This window comes from Lactuca saligna, chromosome 3 (genome assembly GCF_052625555.1).
Source record: "Lactuca saligna cultivar CGN05327 chromosome 3, ASM5262555v1, whole genome shotgun sequence".
In the NCBI taxonomy this organism is placed as follows: domain Eukaryota; kingdom Viridiplantae; phylum Streptophyta; class Magnoliopsida; order Asterales; family Asteraceae; genus Lactuca; species Lactuca saligna.
Genome location: NC_136419.1, coordinates 18,883,956 through 18,905,732, shown reverse-complemented (window position 1 = coordinate 18,905,732; position 21,777 = coordinate 18,883,956). Strand labels below are relative to the sequence as shown.

The 21,777-nt window shown below is 34.2% G+C and overlaps 1 protein-coding gene across 4 annotated transcripts; it reads left to right on the top strand.

Annotated features, from left to right (window-relative positions):
• Positions 1 to 16,336: 16,336 nt before the first annotated feature.
• On the top strand, positions 16,337 to 19,753 carry LOC145034637 (bZIP transcription factor 68-like). 4 transcript variants are annotated; one of them, XM_078983098.1, is made up of 15 exons: positions 16,337 to 16,717; positions 17,068 to 17,128; positions 17,206 to 17,309; positions 17,454 to 17,507; positions 17,599 to 17,673; positions 17,787 to 17,873; positions 17,968 to 18,024; positions 18,117 to 18,286; positions 18,355 to 18,409; positions 18,499 to 18,541; positions 18,602 to 18,733; positions 18,820 to 18,878; positions 18,963 to 19,040; positions 19,165 to 19,290; positions 19,386 to 19,753. In XM_078983098.1, exons 3-15 carry the CDS (start codon positions 17,238 to 17,240, stop codon positions 19,452 to 19,454), a joined length of 1,077 nt encoding a protein of 358 aa, XP_078839224.1. In that variant the 5' UTR covers positions 16,337 to 16,717; positions 17,068 to 17,128; positions 17,206 to 17,237; the 3' UTR covers positions 19,455 to 19,753. The 4 variants fall into 4 exon arrangements, with proteins under 4 accessions (XP_078839224.1, XP_078839222.1, XP_078839225.1 ...); XM_078983096.1 differs by having other exon boundaries at positions 18,814 to 18,878; XM_078983099.1 differs by having other exon boundaries at positions 16,338 to 16,717; positions 17,217 to 17,309; positions 17,454 to 17,466; positions 18,814 to 18,878.
• Positions 19,754 to 21,777: the final 2,024 nt, after the last annotated feature.

Genomic DNA, 21,777 nt, shown 5'->3' with positions numbered 1-21,777 from the left:
ATAGAACAGGAATAGAATGAAGATTGGAATTAGGGACAGAAAAGAGAAACAAGAATGGAATCAATAATATAACATAGCTGGAATGAGTATTGGAATCAGGAACAGTAATGGAATGAAGATTGGAATCAGGAACAAAAAAAAACTATAAATGGAGCCTAGACATGAACAACGGCTACACAGGAAAGTAATATGATGCAAAAGACATTTTTCATTTTCGAATCAGGGATAGAAAAGAATCGAACCAAATGCATAATGTTTGAATAAAAACCAACAATCACTTTCTGATAAGCAACGCAGTGGATGTACTAATGTGGGACAGAATGAAGATTGGAATGGAATTGGACATATAACACAAACAACATCAGCCATTTAAGCTTACATTTTTGTTATGGTTTTACCTTTTTCCTAAGTTTTCTGCTTACATTTTTTTGCATTCTTGAATTGCTATTCTTTACCCGAAATCAGTAAAAATGCAGCTGGCGTTACAAGTGTGTTGCAAAAAAAATTAATTTTTTGATGTTGACGATTTTTCCCTTGCTGATACTTTCGGTTATTGAAAGACCCTAACTTTCGTATTTCCGAAAGACCCAAACTTTCATACTTCACAATATTGTTACTCCAAAACATGCTACATGCATATTCATAAAACAAACAATATTTTTTACATTGATAAAGTGATTACAAACGATTGGATACAAACCGACTATTACAAAGTGTTATATATTACACAACTACCCAGGATACTATAGTTTTATATATACGGGAGTACAAAATACAATAGTTTCAAACTATTCAAAATCTCTAATCGGTATATAACTATCAATATATAACTATATTGGATGTTTATCTCCTGCAATTGTTAAACATTGAGAGGATAAGCGGTGACGCTTAGTGAGTTCAATAATAGATACAATATAATGTTATGCCATATATATACCTCAATATGGCAGAAACAAAGAGGAACAATAAACAACAAAGGCATATGTGAATGATGTGATAAGCTTTTCATATCAATCAATGATTTAATTCAAATATATACAATCAATGAGACATAACAATTTCAATACTTGATAAACATCAATAGAGTTTCGGCCCAAATGGCACAGAAGACATACATTTTCTGATTAAACATTTTTGTAGATTTCAGGCTTATAGTCTTGTCTAACCATCTAACAATGTCATAGAATATAAATCATTCTCTTACAGATACATACTCTACATGGCCAGAGGCTACGTACCAATACCAATGTGAATCTATGTAACATCCCAAAAATACGAGCCAATTTTTTTTTTAACATATAATTAGCAAACATTAGTAGTAAAACATACACCGATCATATCATTCATAAAAGTGTGCGTGTTTGGAAATCAGTTTATAAAAACATAACAACGTCAGAGGATAATCCCCAGGAATCTCATAGTGTGGAATACAAGGCGTGTGTGTGATGGGCCGCTACCGCACCAACTCTTTCCCTTTCAAAGAAGAGGTACCTGAAACCAAAACTGAAAACTGTAAGCACGAAGCTTAGTGAGTTCCCCCACTGTACCACATATCATAAAATCACATAACATACATATACTACCGGGCATATCTGGGTGCCCGACCTACCCCTTCGGTCCTTGCGACCGGATACTGCCGGGCATATTTGGGTGCCCGACCTACCCCTTCGGTCCTTGCAACCGAATACTGTCGGGCATATCTGGGTGCCCGACCTACCCTTCGGTCCTTGCAACCGAATACTGCAGGGCATATCTGGGTGCCCGACCTACCCTTCGGTCCTTGCGACCGAATACTGTCGGGCATATCTGGGTGCCCGACCTACCCTTCGGTCCTTGCGACCGAATACTGGGGACTATTTCACCCCTACTACTACCACATAGCATCATATCATACTAGCCCATAACCATAACACAGGTAGTAGCAACCCTAGATGAATATCACGGAGACAAACATCTATCATACAACTCCTACTAGTGGGCCGACATTGTGGCCGTAGACCCACCGCTACTGGAAGGTAACTCACCTCGTAGCTGCTGCTCTGCATGGGAACTGTTTGACTGCTGCTGCTGCTCCGGATATCCTCCGGCTGCAATTCCCACCAAACACTTAGTCACATACTGCTAACCGACCTCAGGGTAAACTGACCATTTACCCTTAACCAAACCATGAGTCAAAATCAAATTCAACTTGTAGTTGACCCGACTCGCGAGTTGGCTTGCCAACTCGCCGAGTCCCTATCCCTTTGTCTGACCACTATCCCGTCTCTACTAGTCGAGTTTGGCATTGACTCGACGAGTTTTCCTTCTAAGTTAATGACCCAACGTTCTTCATTCTACTCGCCGAGTTGTATGAACAACTCGTCGAGTTCATCTTCATCTAAAGAACACTCTATGCTGAGACTCACCGAGTTGTATGAACAACTTGCCGAGTCCGTTCTTGAGGCAAGAAGATTGCCTTGAACTCGCCGAGTCATGGAATTCACTTGCCAAGTTATTACATGAGTGAGTCTGGCTTCCAACCCACTGAGTCACACCCTATGACTCACTACTCAAACCCGCAAACACGCAAAGGGGGAAAACTCGGGGACTCGCGACTCGAATCGCCGAGTCAGATGAACGACTCGCCGAGTCTGCCACATGTAAATACTATACACGCGATTCTGCTTGAATCTAACCCATGCCATTCATAGATCTGGGTTTCTAGGGCTTGGTTTACACGTAAAGTTTCCAACTTTACGTGTAAATAAACACCCATGAGGGTTTTAGGGCTCAAAATGCACCAAAAGAGTAGATCTAGGGCTTTCATGCACTATGGCTCCATAAAGGCAATATATCCAAGCTCCTGGAGCTTAATCATGCCTAGATCTAGAGGCTAAACAACGTATTATGAACCCTAAGACACAAACAAGCTTGGGAAGAAGGTTCAAGAAGAACTTCCATGAAGCTATAAGGGATAATGAGCATGAAAACAAAGGGGAACTGAGTTATACCTTAAGGAAATCACTGAAATAACACCAAGATGTTTGGCCTCCTTCTTCTCTTCTTGCTCTACTCTCCTTTTCTCTCACAATCTTCAAGAAACACACACCAAAGCACTTCAATCTCACAAGGAACAAGGCTTGGACGTTATGGGGAGCTATGAGGGTGAAGGGGGCGAGCTGTGGATAAGGGGTTTAAATAAGGTGCAAACCCTTGAAATTTAGGGTTTCATCAGACAGCGGTGACTCGCCGAGTCCAGAATATGGACTCGCCGAGTCGCCAACTTAAACGTGATCCGGACCTCGTCCCTACTCGGCGAGTCAGACTTACAACTCGCCGAGTCCAAGGCTAAAAATGAAAAATACTAAGATAAATTTTACGTACTAGGAACCAGGTGCTACAAATCTCCCCCACTTATTTTAGACTTTGTCCTCCAAGTCTGCCACTCGATCCTGAAACAGCTCGGGGTAATGCTCCATCATTTCTTCCACCGGCTCCCAAGTCCATTCTGAACCCTTGCGATGCTGCCATTGTACTTTCACTAGTTCCACCCTCTTGTTCCTTAGGTCCTTCGACTTCCGGTTAAGGATTGCGACTGGGCGCTCAATGTAATTCAGGTTGTCATCAACCTGTATATCCTCTAATGGCACCACCGCTGAATCATCCACGAGGCACTTCCGCAACTGGGAGACATGGAAGGTGTTGTGGATCTGACTGAGCTCAGCTGGCAGATCCAACCTATATGCCACCTTGCCCACCGGGCTACAACCCTGAACGGACCAATGTATCTCGGGCCCAACTTGCCCCGCTTCCTGAATCGAATGACGCCTTTCCAAGGCGACACCTTCAGGATAACCATATCCCCGACATGGAACTCCAGGTCTGAGCGACGCTTGTCGGCGTAACTTTTCTGCCGACTCTGCGCAGTCTGAAGCCTGCTCCGAACCTGCTGGATCCTCTCGGTCGTCTTGAGCACCACCTCGGTGCTCCCCATGACCCTTTGACAAACTTCACCCCAACATATCGGGGTCCTACACCTCCGTCCGTACAACATCTCGAATGGGGGATGGTCAATACTCGCGTGATAGTTGTTATTGTACGACAACTCAGCCAAGGGAAGATAGGTATCCCAGTTACCACCGAAGTCTAACAAGCATGCCCGCAACATATCCTCCAAGGTTTGGATGGTCCGCTCGCTCTGACCATCCCTCTGCGAGTGAAAGACGGTGCTAAAATGTAGACGAGTGCCCAACTCATCATGAAACCTCTTCCAAAACTTGGAAGTGAACCGCACATCTCGATCTGATATCACTGACACTGCACCCTGTGCCGCGCCACTATCTCCCTGATATAGATATTGGCCAACTTTTCGGCCGAGATACTCTTCTGAATCGGAATAAAATGGGCGCTCTTGGTCAACCGATCCACGATAACCCAAATCGAATCTACTCCTCGCGCCGTTCGTGGAAGTTTTGTGATAAAATCCATCGTAATATCCTCCCATTTCCATAACGGGATATCCAACGGCTGCATCTTGTCGTGCGGTCTTTGATGCTCGACCTTGACCTTCCTGCAGGTTAAACACCGCTCGACGTACCACGCCACATCCCACTTCATGCAGGGCCACCAATAGTCTAGGCGAAGATCTCGATACATCTTCGTCGCCCCTGGATGAATAGAGAATCGGGATTTGTGCACCTCCTTCATCAAGATCTGGCGCACGCCTCCATGATACGACACCCACACCTTACGGTGTAGTGTCAATAACCCTCGACTATCATAATCGAAGGAGGTGACTTGACCCACTATACGTTCACTCTTCCGATGTTCCTCCTTCATAGCCTCCTGCTGAGCTTCACGAATCTGTTCTAACAGGGGAGTCACACTACAGTCATCCTCATGCAAATATCCCTGATTGGTGCCGCCTTGCGGCTAAGCGCATCGGCCACCACATTGGCCTTCCCCGGGTGATAAAGGATTTCTCAATCATAATCCTTCACCACGTCCAACCACCGGCGCTGCCTCATGTTCAGATTCGGCTGATCCATGAGGTACCTCAAACTTTTGTGGTCCGTGAAAATGGTACATCGAACCCCGTAGAGGTAATGCCGCCAAATCTTGAGGGCGAAGACCACCGCTCCCAATTCTAAATCATGCGTCGGGTAGTTCGCATCGTGAGGCTTCAGCTGCCTCGAGGCATAAGCAATGACATGACCCCTCTGCATCAATACTGCACCTAAACCTGAGATGGACGCATCACAATATACCACAAAATCCTCTATGCCCTCGGGCAGGGCTAAGATTGGCGCCTCGCACAATCTCTGTTTCATAATCTCGAACACTGCCTGCTGCTCAGGCCCCCACCGAACATGGTTGCCTTTAGGACATTTATTGCTGAGGAACCCCCTTAGCGGTAGTGTCCATCCCGATGATGATCCTTAGGATAGGTCCATTATGATAGGTGTTTAGGGACGTAATGTGAGGATAACGGGAACGGGTAATCGGGTTATTGTTGATTGATGGAATTAATAAACTTATTTATTGTGGTTTGAAAACCCTATGTGCTCACCAGACTCTCAAGCCTGACCCACTCAGTTTTATGTATTACAGGTAGTGACGCTTGAGCATAGATATGATGTTTGGATGAGGGATTACGAATATAGGCCTGTAGATATGAAATAATGTAGTAATGATTATATTGTACTGTTTATTCTTTTGATCTATACAAACATGACCTACCAAGTCTTTTAATGAAATACATTTCTATGGAAATGCTTTTGATAAATCTTTTATCATATTTTGTTTTGGGACAAATTTCGCAAAAGTTTTATTTAAAATGTTACTCTGATTTTTAAACAAAGCATAAACAAAATCGGTTTTTTCTGCCGTGATTTTTGGGATGTCACAGTTTGGTCTCTGTTGATGCCAACATCCAATCTTATTTTTGATGGTGTTGAAAGGCGAAAGAGATACAATACGGTTTCGTTTAAGGAAATACATATGTAAACAATCAAACTGAAGGTAATCAAGGTTTATTTATTTATTTATTTTTTTGTTTTTTACTTGCTTCCTGGAGATTGGGCTACTAGCCCACTATTATTCAAACATTTTTTCCCTCGCGAATATGTTAGCTATAAGATTTACAATCTTATTGAAAAATTTTCAAATGACGATCAATTCCTTTGCATCTTCTTTTTATAAAAGTACCATGGAAATGAGATTTTATTGGCAATTTGTGCACAAACATACTCATTTTTAGAAGGCTTCATTCTCATAATACAATATTGATGAGAGGAGTCGTGAAAATAACTCCAAACATGAAAGAAATAAACAAGTGGAAACAACTCTTCTTGAGAAATCAAATACTTTGTCCTCCATGCGTAGTGAAATTCAATAACGCGAGGTCAGTTTTTAAACTTTCATTTTTATTGTTCGCATGTTAAGTAATTGACTTCATGTCTTAATTCGATGTCTTGTGCAATAGTTTTTTTTATTGATAATTTTACGTTAGTGGATTTTCATTTGCCCATTGGTTCAGTGAGTTTTGCTATATTGATTATCGGAGCAAGGTGTCTTCATGTGTGTGCCTTGCTCTCAATTATGGTATAAGTTGTCAATACATTTTCTTACTCTTTCGTTAAAATATGTTCCATGTTAAAAAAATTTAATTTGTTTTCTGATTGTGTTAAGCAGTACGAAAGGCGCGAAGTGGGATGAGGCAAATCTGAGGGAAATTGAAGCAAAGAAACCTGTAAGGCGGAAAATTACTGAACCAAAGACTTTGTATCATCCAATGCTTGATTTTGATGGTAAAATTCCATTTATACCCTCTTCATTTCCAATCTATGTATTCTTTATCAGATGTCTTAGTTTGAGCTTTAATCAATTTTACACAAATCCTTTTGTATGCAATAATGAATCTTAAGAATTTTGGGGTTTATATATTTTCCTTTTTTGTGTTATGATCATCTTAACCCATTACAACATTTTTAACACATAACACCGAAAGGAATATTCCAGGTACGTTCTTTTTTTTTAATTACTTACATAGATTTTATTAGCTTTTTATAAATTTGGCCGTGTTTAATTCCAGTTAAGCTTATTATTTTCGAGATTTATTTTTTTTCTTTCCTGATGTTACAGCCATTTGGGTTGAGCAAGAGATGAAACTGAAAGGTAAGTATTCACAAATATATTATAATAAGATGAAGAAGACACGACGTTGGACGGAAAATGTCACCCAAATGAGCCTGCAGTGTTTGAGTTAGTCACATTTGATCTTATAGTGTTTTGTACAGATTTTTTGTCTTCACACTTGCTTAAAATCATTGCTATTTGATTCGGACATGTTCTAAAAAGTCGAGGTATTTCGAATTGTTTGTTGACACAGACAAAGTCAAGGAAAACCTCTGAAAATTTTTCAATATTGAACCTTGGACATATAATAGTTCCGAATCGAATCTTTGTGTTTCATTTGTTTTATAGCCATCATGTTGTATGAGTTTGTAAGTAAGCGCTCCATATGCTTACTTGAATGAGATGCTTCATTTAATCCCTTTTTATAATATGTATATTTATATTACACATATTTTGTTTTACTATATCAATGGATATTGTTTCAGGGAAAACACAGCTTGAGAAAAGATACTGGTAATCAGAACTTTTATTTCCTTACATTTTTGTTCTTAATAGTTATAATATGTGATTTAAAACTCAAAAAAAAAAAAAAAAAAAAAAAACAATCTTCTTTTCATAAGGTCAACCATCTTGGAGTTTTTAAATCGATACTTTCATTGTTCTTTTTTTTCTGCTAATTCACACATAACTACAACGAGATTTATTTTCTCTCTGATCATTGATATTTTTCATATTGAACTCTGTTTGCAGCTTGAAGTGTCAATCATATTCCAAAGCTTACGGTTTCTGGATCATGGTTTAAGGCATTTATAACTCCACAACTTGATCAATTAACTATAAAAACTACAATGAATAGCGGAATGGAATGAACCATCGCATTCCATTGTCATGTTTACTAGGCTGAAAATAAGAATTAATTTTCATTTGTTTGTGTATTAACATATAAGATCCTACTTTTATTTCCTTACATTCACTTAAATGAGTTATGATAGCTCCGCCTCTTGCAAACACTCGAACACAAATCCAACCCACGCAAAGCGGGGTACTTTACTAGTTTAAAATAAAAAGTTAATAAAAATAATTAGTTGGAATAATAAATAATAATTATATAGTTATATAATAAACATATTATAAATTAAAAATAAAAAGTCAAATATATATATATATATATATATATATATATATATATATATATATATATAAAAGAAATAGAAATAAAGAAAATTACCTTTTTAAAAAACAATGCAATGATTAGTATTAATATCAATATAATAATTAGATCATAATAATTATCATCATTCACCTAAAAAGTAACCTAATAATATAGGTTGGTGTTGTAGATTGTTATGTAATATGGTTAGTATAGGATCACATGTAAAATGAAAAACCCTATTTCTATGATTAAAAGACATTAAATATCATTATTATTTATTACTATAATAATTAAATAATGATTATTGTTTTACTTCTATTTAATATTTATAATATAAATAAATAATTATCTGGTTTATATATATATATATATATATATATATATATATATATATATATATATATTTCTTATTTTTTATTTCTTTTTTTACTTATTTATTATTTTCATTATATATATATATATATATATATATATATATATATATATATATATATATATATATTCGTTCGGAAATAAAAAATTTGACTTCTATTTCTTTTGTAATGTTCTTAGCTTTTTTTATTTATATTTTATTTTCATTATACATTTAAAAGAGGACAATCCAAATAACTTACGTATACTTTATCTGAGAATAATTTAGCATAACAATTAGTTGTTATATTTTTTTCAAAAAAACATATCCATTAATTAAAGTAATTTCATTAAACAATGCATACACATATATTTGTTTTAATAGGAATAACAGATTATACAATATAATTATTATATTTGTTATAATGAAACGACAAGAAAATTAAAAAAATTTAAATAAAAAATAACTTAATAATAAGTTATAATATTAATAAATAATAATTTTAAATAATTTAGATAATTAATTTGATATTTTTAAATAAGTTAATCGTTTATATTTTACTAATTAAAATCTCAAAATATAAAATGATATAACAAACAATAAAAATATGACATTTTTTAAACGAAAAAAATAAATAGAAAAGGTCAGAAAAAAAAGAAAAAAATGAGCAATTAAAACTGAGAATATGACTTATCAAGGTAATTAACTTTTCGGTATGTTCACATCTGGGTCATTTTTTTTTTGTACATATCTAGGTAACAAACTTTTTGCAAGTGTTCACGTATGACAATTATGACCTGCTATAGCAGGTTAAATCCTATATGTGAACGTTTTTAACAAGTTTGTTACGTAGATGTGTACAAAAAAAAAATAGTTACTCAAATATGAACAAAACGAAAAGTAAAAATTAAATTACATGAATGGTCTCTATGGTTTGGGGGAATTTGTGGTTTTGGTCGCTAACTTATTTTTTTAACTTAAATGGTTCCTACTGTTTATTTTTGTTGCGCGTTTGGTCCCCGTCTTACCTAAAAAATACTATTGTGCGCTTATTAATTTATTTTTTCAATTAATTTTCTTATCTATGTATTTATTTTTTTCATATTTAAAAAAATTAATAGACCACACATATTTGTATCTCCTCGGATGATCCCTACTATTTATTTTTTAATTAATTTAATTTTTTAACTCAGTTGGTCTCTACTATTTAATTTTGTTACGAACTTGGTCTTTGTCTTATTTAAAAAGACTATTGTGCCCTTCTTAATTTTTTTAATTAATTTTCTTGTTTATGTACTTATGCTTTATATGTTTAAGAAAAATTAGTAGACCCTACATATCTGTATTTCCTCACCATCCCATCTTTCACCATTCTCAACTTCTATTTATTTTTCATCTTTAGTGATATCGACGTCTTCATCATCACTTTTTTTTTCGGTCCTTCAACTCCGTTGAATCAACACCACAGCCCACTAAAGATGAAGAGACAGTAGGTTATGGTGTTGGTTCGCTAGAGTTGAAGTACCAAAAAAAAAGAAGGACGGTGAAAACGTCGATGTTACTAAAGATGGAAAAGAAATAGAAGATGGGGAGGATCAGAGATGAGATGATGAATGGTAAGACTCAAATTAAATTTCTCAAATATGGTTTCAAGTTTACGGTGATGAGATACATATATGTGGGGTATATTAATTTTTTTTATAAAAAATAAATACATAAATAAGAAAATTAATTAAAAAATTAATAAGGGAAAAATAGTATTTTTAGATAAGACAGAGACCAAATGCGTAACAAAAATAAACAGTAGGGATCATCCGAGTTAAAAAAATAAATTAATTAAAAATAAACAGTAGGGATCATCCGAGGAGATACAAATATGTGTGGTCTATTAATTTATTTAAATATGTAAAAAATAAATACATAGATAAGAAAATTAGTTAAAAAAGTAAATTAATAAGGGTACAATAGTATTTTTAGGTAAGACGGGGACCAAACGTTCAACAAAAATAAACAGTAGGGACCATTTAAGTTAAAAAATAAGTTAGCGACCAAAACCACAAATTCCCCCAAACCACAGGGACCATTCATGTAATTTAATTTTTAATTTTCGTTTTGTTCATATTTGGGTAACTATTTTTTTTTGTACATATCTAGGTAACAAACTTGTTGAAAGCATTCACATCTAGGATTTAACCTGCTATAGCAGGTCATAATGGTCATATGTGAACACTTCCAAAAAGTTTGTTACCTAGATATGTATAAAAAAAAGATAGTTACCCAGATGTGAACATACCGAAAAGTTAATTACCTTGATAAGTCATATTCCCATTAAAACTGAACTATTAGATGGTTAGTACGTGACATGTCCATTTATATTAACATTGTTTTTGACCGACAGTAACTTTTCATGAAAGAAAATTTTACAAATCGTTTTTTTTTTTTTTTTTTAATCTAATTGGCAACATATAAAGTTAATGAAAATAAAAAAAAAAAAAAAAAAAAAAAATTAACAAAGATAGAGAGGCCTCACACGGGTAAGGTGAGAGGCGGGGTTAACTATTTAGTAATGATTGTTCACTATTTTCAAAATTTAGTTTTTTTTAACCGATAATTCTAATTTACTCCTAAGCTAACAACATCTATTTCACCTATGTTCACAACATGACTTAAACCTTCGACCTTAAAAAGGAAAGACATCACCTGATACCGCTAGGCTACAAGCCCTTTGGTTCAAAATTTAGTTGTTTAAAAAAAAATAGATCTGTGCTGCTAGGTGTGTGATAGACTTGTGTGTAAAAATACCCAATGCCTAATGGTATAGTATATTATTAGCCATTAACCTAATGATTAAGCAAACAAAACAAAGAGGATCCTCCGTAAGATTTTCCTGATTAGAAAAGGTATAAAAACCATGTAGTAGCTTATAACCTTTTTAGAAACTTTGAGCACAAGCACATACTCATTCATTCACCATTTTATACCAAATAATTTAGGGTCCTATTATTAGGCTCCATATTTTTTTTACTAGATCCTCTAATTATGATTTTTTTAGTCAAACTAAAGTTTTTTTTTTCAACATCTTGGAAATTAAACATTTTGACTTTTGAAAGTTTAATATTTTCAGTTTTTTTTCTGTAAAAAAAAAGTCATTGAATACTTTGATTTGTTACTATCAAAGTTTATTTTAAATAATCTAACCATCTTATTTAATTTTTTTTTTTTTTTAATTTAACTTCATTAATATCACAACACATATAATATATATTATAACAAATTCAATCTTGATATTTACAAATTCAGTTTTGATCTTTACAATTTAGACCATTGATATTTATAAATTTCAAACATTGAAAATTGTGTGCTCTTAATAGCTGATTAATTGTCAGCTAATCCAACTATAACACATCTAATATAAAATCAAAACATTTTTAATGTAAACAAACAATAATAACTTTTGTTATTAACTTAAGGCAAAATAGAAATCATTGTAAAAATCTTTTCTATCCACTCTTATTATCCATCACCTCTGGCAACCTACCACCTCCACTAAACACCGCCGTCTCCACCTCCACTAAACACCACCGTCACCACCTCCAATTCGAACATAAAATGAGTGAGAGAGAGAAAGAGGTGGTGGTCCGACTATCAAAGTTTTTGAAGTAGAAATAGACGAGGGAGGGACAGATACGGGTGAAGGAGATGAGTGGCGACATTTGGGTGTTGTCAGAAATTCATGTGTATGGTGGATGAAGAGGGAGGTGTGATGTAGATGAGGGGAGACAAATTCTTTGGTCTTCGTTTTCACTTTTGAGGTAACCGTGATATGAAAATCATAGGGGTAGATGCTGTTGCCGGCGATGGATGTTGTTGTCGGCGGTGGATATGGTCATAGCTCCTGGTCGGCCGATGGAGTTGCTTGTACTTGGGTTGTGAGGATGAGAGAATAGGTGGCTGATAAGAGTTTTAGATTTTAGGGTTTAGTTTCTAATTTATAGGCGGTTGGTTTATGTTTTAAAAGAATTGGACTGGGCTTTTTAAAAACAAAATTTTGATTTTTTCTTAAAAAATATGTCTTTTCTTATAAAATTTATTTAAATAAGTTTTGTTAGTATTAAATTTTATAAAATATTTATTTTTATGTATTATATTTGTGCAATATTCTGATTATTTATCTGTTTTTTAGAGATGTTTAAGTTTTTTGGAATCAACTTGTCCGCTAGAGATGAAGATTTTTCTAAAAAAGCTTCGGCATTTTCCACCAACCAAATTATATAATTATATCAACTATGATGCTTTCAAATACAACATATATACTAAATCACTTGAAATTTGATTGCAGAAGTTCAAGTCTCGCGAGGAATTATTGGAGTGGACACAAAACACCGCACGTTCTTTAGGATATGTCATTGTTACTAGAAGATCAAAGGCATATGGGAATGGTTTCGTGTATAAAGTCATACTTATATGTGATCGTGACAGAGAGTATAAACCTAAAGGGTATACAATTAAAGCATCTGGAAGCAAAAGGACTAATTGTCAATTTCAACTGGAAGGAAAGTATTCAAAAGAACATGATAAATGGACGCTAAGGGTAATATGCGATGAACATAATCATCCATCGACACAACATATGGAGGGTCATCCATTTGCAGAGACGGTTATCTGTCGATGAGACACGTTTGGTGGCTAATTTAACAAGAAAGAACGTGGCGCCATGTGACATCCTGTCAACATTGAATGTTTAAAACGGAAACAACGTGTCGACAATTAAAACAATATACAATGCACAACAAAATATTCGGATGCACGAGCAAGCATGAAGAACTCCAATGCAGGTTCTTATGTCCCTTTTACACACCAATGATTATGTTTATGAGTTTACTACAGGTGATTCAAATATGTTACAAATTTATTTTTCATTCATCCAACGTCTTGGAAGATTTGGTGTGCATTTCCACATGTGTTCATAATAGATGCCACATAGAAAACCAACAAATATAATAAGCCGTTTGTTCAAATTGTTGGTGTCACATCACAACCAATAGAGTCAAGAGTGTACATGCCAATTTAAATATATTTTTGGACTCTGCGAATTCTAATCTCGATAGATTTGTGCAACAAATTAATGAAATTTGTCATTGGCAACTCACTTCAATCAACGAAAGCTTTGAAAAAAGCTTAATTTTCCGATATAAGCATAACAATTTGTACTGCTTTGGGTTACTGAGAGGTTCTGTGTCGAACGAAGCTCTTGATATAATATTAGGAGAGCTCCAAAGGTTAAAAATGCGTCAAAGTCGGACTCCTCGAATTGTGGTTGCAAACTTCGTACTAGTTGTGGGTTACCATGTGCATGCGTGCTTTCTGTTTACTCAAACTCAAGTTAGTATGTTCAATTACAACGTATATAAAATTTTAAATATTACAAAAATATTTATTTTGTATTTTAATATAGGTGAAGAAATGCCCTTGGATTTAATAGATATCTTTTGGAGAAAGCTTAGTATTTATGATACGAAACCTGAAAAAAAAAAGTCGATATTCGTTGCAACGATGAAGTTGAAAAGTATAAATAAAATTTCAACAAGCAGTCAGAAGCAGGAAAAAAAAATTTGTTTAAAAAAACTAAAAGAGATATACGATCCACGCACAATTGATGTTGAGAACCCACATTTCAAAATAAGACCCGCGGACGACCGAGTATGAAGAAACAACATAAAAAGAATGTCAACCCTCTTAATCAAGCTCCTCCTCAATGCAACGAGTCTACCACATAAGAGTCCATTGGGTTGGATTTAAATAAAGAACTTGAAAGGTATAATTATTTGTACGATGTTGACTTAAATGAAGAACCACAAATGCATGATCCATTCATAATGAAGAGTATTCCTGATGTATTTCATGATTACATTGATAATATACAAGATGTACTCGGTGATGGAAACTGTGAGTTTCGAGCGGTAACTGTTAGTGTAGGGCACAATGAAGACCAATGACTATACATTCAGAAACAATTGCTTGAAGAGTTACAAAGTCAATTTTATGCATACCAACAAGTTTTTACTGATGGGTTCAATGAGGTATACAAGTCTTTGTATTGGTTCGAATCACCTACATATATGTGACATTGGATGATTATGCCTTTGACTGGTTACTTAATTGCCAACAAGTTTGGTGTGATTGTTCATTGTCTAAAGCATGAACAATCTTCAACCTGCTTCCCTCTTTGGAGAGGTCCCGAAGAGTTTCAACCTTACCGAAGCATTATAGTGGCACTTGTAGGCATACATTATATTTCGGTGTCTTTAAAAGGAAATTACTCAATGCCTCCCACCACAATATACTGAAATGCTCATAAAAGCTCGTCTACATCTTTCTGGCAAACTATGTATTGATCGCGTTTCGAATTATACAATCAATATAGGCTTCGTAGTTCTGAAATACCTTGGATAGATATCAAGGTTTAAGTATAAATGTATTTGAACTCTTTTGATATGTATTGCTTTCAAAATTTTGTTTTATTATTAGTATGTCATATTTGTAGTCTTTTGTTATAATATTTTTAAATAAAACGATTTTAATACTTACATACAAATAACCTAAAAAATATAAAATAAAAAATAAATAAATTATATTTATTTATATTTAACCTATTTTATTTTGCAAGTTTAAAAAAGATTATTAGAATCTACTCTAATAAATGAAGGTTTTTTTTTGCCACATATCACACTCTCATTAATTTGCCAAATGTAATCTTGTGATTATTTTGAATTAACTTTATTTCCACATGTCATTTTATGGGTTTTTCTATTTTAAGAAATTCCACATAATACTTTAATATAATTATTATAATAAATGTAGTAATAAATGAATATTAAATTATTAGGGAACTTACCTTCTTATTTCAAAATACTCAACTTAAAGCTTATTAGTTTTTTTAGTAGATTTATTTAAATTTTAAAGATAAAAAATAAAATTTAATAATTCATTATTTTTCTTATTTTCTTATAAGTACACAGTTCTTAATTATTTAGATCTTTATATGTTTTTTAATTAACCCATGTAATATATGGGTTTTACACCTAGTACTTTTATATTAAGTAGTTAATAATTACAAATAAAAGACATAAAATTATTATGTAATGATGGTTATTAAAAAATAATTATTATATAATGAATTATTTATTTAAATAAAAAAATAAAGTAATGATGAGGGGTCATTTAAGATTATTAAGGAGTCTAATTAGATGGACCCATTATCACATGATTGTTGAAGGCCGATAGTACGTACTTGAGGTAGGAGTCGTAAACCATGGTTCCGAGCCAAACAATATACTATTAACAAATACGTACATGCAAAAAGTCGAACCTAAGAAGACATTGACTACGAGGGTATTATGTTTGATTTTAAATTGGATATGTTGATACTTTTTATATCTTATAAGTGGCTTTTATGTTTGATTATGTTATAATATCAGGAGTTGTTTGTTGTATAAAATACAAGGATTATTATTTTTTTTGGAAACGGGCAAGGATTATTATTTAACATACGATACGCATATCTTAGATGTTTGGTACACAAAATAAGTTTTCAATGATGAAGAAAAGATACATTGGTGATGGTATGTTAACCTAATTTTAAATTCTATATTTTTTTAGTGAATAAAAAAAATAAAGTCGCACTTGGCCTTTTAGGGTTGAAACTCTTCGTTATTGGCCATCGGCGAACAAAGGGTCCCAATGCCCATCACCACCCCATTGGTCCCACAGCAGATCCTATAAGCTTTTCTTATCGTACGTCAGCGCAAATCCGTCGCCCTCCGCACTTCGTATTTGCTCACAATCATCATCAATCAATTCAAAGCTCGCTCTCTCGCCGGACAGAGCAGGTATACTCTGTTATGTAAACTACAGACCTCCGTCCAGTATATCAGCATACTTTGCATCGAAGAATTTGATCTCCAATCAACAATCCTGGAGTTGCCTCTGTTTTGCCCTAATTTTCCTGATTAGGGTTTCAGTTCCATCTTGCTTGCCTTACGATTGGAAAAAAAAAAAACTCACCGGTTTGATTCAGTGGTTCACAAGGATTCACGGTAAGTTAATCTAATCAAACCTTATGGACTTATATACATGAGAATGTTGAACCTTGGTGCGATCTTTCGTGGCTTTGGATAAATTTGTTTTTCACTTTACGTTGATATTTGAGGTGAAAGTTAGTTTTTACGTTGTTTTGTGATTCTAATGGGCCGTTAAGATTGAATTTGATAAATAAATATGACATTATTAGGGGCTTATAATTCAAGAAAATTGCCGATTACGTCTCTGGAAGTTTATAATTTAAAAGCTGTGCCTGTGGCATATCCGGTGACAGAAATCTCTTAATAATGTTTCGCAACTTTAATTTGTGTAGAAGGAAAAATAATTTTTTGATTTGAACTGATAGGGCTTCAAGTCCAACCGCGAACCCCAAAGTTCATGCCAACAAGTACTGCCTTATTCGAACTGTAAATAACTCAATGCGTCTTTATGTAAAGTTTTCAACTTCCTTGTAATATGATGCTGTCTTGAAATCTAGTGGTAGGATGATTGTAGGTTAAAACCTGGTTTTGAGTAATGGGAAGTAGGGAGATGGATAAACCTGCAAAGGAGGCAAAAGAATTGGCAAAAGAGACTCCAACTTCCCAGGTGAATTTAATGCTCTTTCTCCTTTTTTAGGTGTACATAAATGTTGTTGTAATTATTACATTCATCATATGTGTATATATACCTATTACTGAACTGAGTATCAGAATGACATATTTATATCTGTCGTATCTTTTCTATGTTCAGGAGCAGTCCTCAGGTAATCCCATGGGGGCTGTCCCTGATTGGACGGGTTTTCAGGTTTCATATCTTTTAACACTTTTAAGCTTTTTGAAGCATGTATGATGTGAGTCATTAGACTAAATCTAGGTGATATGCACATCTTGAACAGGCTTATTCCCCTATGCCTCCACATGGGTACTTAGCATCAAGTCCTCAAGCACCTCCCTACATGTGGGGGGTTCAGGTACACTAGACTTCTTGGATTATTGATTTTGCTCAATGTAATTATTGCTGATAACTTAGTCTTATTCTACATTGAATCATTCTGCATCTTTTAATAGCTATGTGTACTTGCAGCATCTTATGCCACCTTATGGTGCACCCCATCCGTATCTTGCTATGTATCCCCATGGTGGCATGTATACTCATCCATCTATGCCTCCGGTATTCTTGTTATCATTTTATCATATTTGTGCTAGAGTTTTTCTATATCTCCCTTATAGTCACTGATGTTGAAACCTATTTTGAATTCAACCAGGGATCATATCCTTATCCATATGCAATGCCCTCTCCAAACGGTGTTGCTGAAGCTTCCGTGAGTTGCACGAGCTAATACTTTTATAAAACTTTTTACTATTCGAAAGTTTATAATAATATGTTAAAAACAACCTTTGAATTTGCATGTAGGGTAACACTACACCTGGAAGTATGGAAGTGAATGGTAAGTCATCCGAGGGGAAAGAGAAACTTCCTATTAAAAGATCAAAGGGAAGTCTTGGAAGTTTAAATATGATCACAGGCAAGAACAATGAATCCAGTAAAACAGGCGCATCTGGTAATGGATCTTCTCCCAAAAGGTAACAACAAACCATTTGACCTTGTTTATGTGTATATAAAGTTTACTTGATTGATATTGGATTTTCAGTGGTGAGAGTGGAAGTGAAGGTTCAAGTGAAGGAAGTGATGCAAATTCTGAAAATGTAGGTATTCTTACAAGTAGTTGTTTAATACAAGTGAAGTGATGGATGAGTCTGTATATGAGATATGGTATTGCTTTTGTTTTTTGCAGAATTCACAAATGAAGTCAGGATCCAGACAGGATTCTATGGAAGGTTGGGTTTTTTAGTTGTAGAAGCTTCTTACAATTGGAATGTTAATATTGGGTACTACAGGTGAAGAATCTCAGAATGGAAACAACATGCATGGTTGTCAAAACGGAGGGCCAAATCATTCAATGGCAATTGTGCCAATATCAGGTCCAGGAAGTGTTGTAGGTCCGGGTCCCACGACAAATTTAAATATTGGTATGGTGCAAATTCAAATTCAAATTCATCATCCTACTCTCGTATTCCTGCAATTTGTGGAAAGGTAACTTGTGCTTCAGTTTCAGGGGGAATGCTTGCTGCTGCTGGCTCAAGGGAAACCATTCAGCCACAGATATGGCTACAGGTGTTGTTTTTATTTTAACTTATAACTTGTCTTTTTTATTCTCTCATTACTATAATTTTGGATGTTTAATGATTGTTATTTTAGGATGAAAGGGAGCTAAAAAGGCAGAGAAGGAAGCAATCGAATAGGGAGTCTGCTCGCAGATCCAGATTGCGCAAACAGGTAAGAAACGTTTCCCTTTCAGCAAGAAATACCAATTTAGGAAAGAAAGAAATGAAAGCAGGATGCTAAGATGAATAATTCAATGCTATATTTAACCCTAAAATTGATTGATGTGATGAGTCAGGCGGAATGTGATGAGCTGGCTCAACGGGCGGAAGCGTTGAAGGATGAAAACGCGTCTCTTAGAGCGGAAGTGAGTCGCATTAGGACCGATTATGACCAGCTTCTTGCTGAGAATGCATCCCTTAAGGTGCTACTTTTTTTTTATTTTTAAACTTGCTTCTTCCTTTGAAGGCTTGTTTTATTATTATCATTATTTTTGTAATTGTGATGTGGGTTTTGCAGGAGAGACTAGGGGAAACTCCTAAAAAAAATAATGAAGAGGGAGAAACGCAAGTTGTGCAGAGTGGGTAGCAAACGTAGTTGACAGAGGGGAGGTGGGGTTTAACCTTAACGGAATGGAATTAGCAAACAGGAAAATCTGTGGTTTTGCTTACATTACATGGTAGTAACTATTAGTAGTAGTAGTAGTAGAAAGACCCCATTGATACTGACCATTTTTCCTCTTTTAGATGGCAGGATATTAATGACATGATATTAATTGTATCCATCTTTTCTGAATTCATCTATCTTTTGAGCTTCTTGAGGAACATAACTTGTAGAGTGCCAAATACGTTATATGACGTTTATTGACTTCAAAGCTTTTCATCTCACCTCTTTAAATTGCAGACGAATTTTTTTGTTTTCAGTCAATCAATAATAGCCGTGGATGTGGATTTTTAACAATTTAGTCTTTGATATTGACATTAGATAGTGATATAATGTTTTTTAGTCTTTACTAATTCCTAACCTTTTAGTCTTTGCCATTAAAGAATCTTTTGACGTAGACAAGCTTATATCGTTAAGCAATTTATTGACGAACTTATTAAACTGATTAAAAATATTCGTGACAGGAACAAGGCTTGTTTGTTTATGATTTTGGTTGGGAATTGGGATGTGACCTAGTCCACAATACATACGAGGTTTTGTTTACGTACTTACAAGTTGGGAGTAAAATAAAAGAACTATAGAAACTTTTTATATATTAGTTGTGAATATCAGATTGATGAAAAAAGGTAAATATGAAGGTGCAATATTTTTAAAATAAAATTTCAAAATAAAGACGATCGAAATGAAAAACAGTTAAGTAGTTCAGTTTATATTAATAAAAGAAAACTATTGACATATTAAAAAAAAAATTGTTCCGAATCACAAATCCCTACATAATTCTTTGAATACAATATTAGATGCTTTGTTGTTGAACACACACGTTGAATGAAAAAGAAAACCAAATTATCGGATTGTTAGGCTGTAGATTGTCTTCTAACAGTTAGTAAGCAATTTCTTTTTTTCTTTCTACTTTACTTCTACATTTCACTCTTCAGTCCACACGCTAATCGTTCTTTAATAAAAATAAAAAACCAAAATTAGATATAATCAAAGATATAGAAATATGAATGAAATATTATGTCACATAAAAATCTCAAAAGCAATGAGCTATTTTAAAAACTTTATAACCACATTTGTTGGGTCAAAAAATTAAAATTAAAATATCAAAACTATAATAAGGAAAAAAAGGATGATATCTCACTCAACTTGTAACATAAACAAAATAAATATTGGAGGAAACATTAAAGAAGAAAAGATTACATGAGAAAAAGAGGAAAACTTGCACAAAAAGTGTAAACCTTTATTAATTACTTGCAACAAATTCTTACAAAGACAATATATACATATTTATACACGATGAAACAATACAACGCTTCATGAACCGTTGCAAATTTTGGAGCCAAACGTAACTGCCCTTGCCCCTAACAAACTGCCTTCCCAACCATATTAATTACTAAATTAAGCCTAATGAATGCTAATAATACCATTATCAGATCACACAACTTATTTTATTTTTAACAATAAATAATTGAGATGTGGGTGCGGATTATAACATACCCTCTACATATACATGTAAAAAGAGTTTTGGGTGTTGAACTCCAAAACCCAAGAAATGGAGCAAGTTTGAACCACCTACAAAAACAAGCAAACCATTTCTTGATGTCTAAGTGATATAATAGTTCATACAAAAATATCAACCTACCATTTGATGCCACGGTGCTATAAATGTTAAAACATGGTTTTAACATTAAGTCTCCTTAACCTATAATTTTTTTTTTTAAAATACATGTCAATAAATAACAATGTACTTTATCATCTTTTATTTTACTAAAATGACATAAACAACTTTTTGGAAAAAAATTATCAAGAAAAATCGCCTAAATTACAAAAAAAAAAAAGGATAAGACCTATTTGGTCAAACTTATGAAACATTATAATCAAATGGCAGATTTAATGTCACATATTAGTAAAAAGAAAGTCAAATACTATTATTTGTGAATGGTTGAAGTGTAGACGTGTAGGTTCTCAATTTAGGTCAATCCCTTCTAATCTTTCACGTCTCTTTAGATTCTCGCTATGTGTTTAAATATTTTGTAATGGTTTTTGTACAATGATTGGAGAGTGGATGTAAGTAGCAATGGATTATACATTAAATGGTTGAGGTGTTGAGGCAAATACATGAGGGACGAGGGTCGACCTGCCGGAGGAGATAAAGACTATGGTGTATCCTAGGTGGGTGGTCATTAGTGTTGGAAACTCCTTCAAATAGTACCACATAAAGTTACTCATACAAGAACTAATTAGTTTG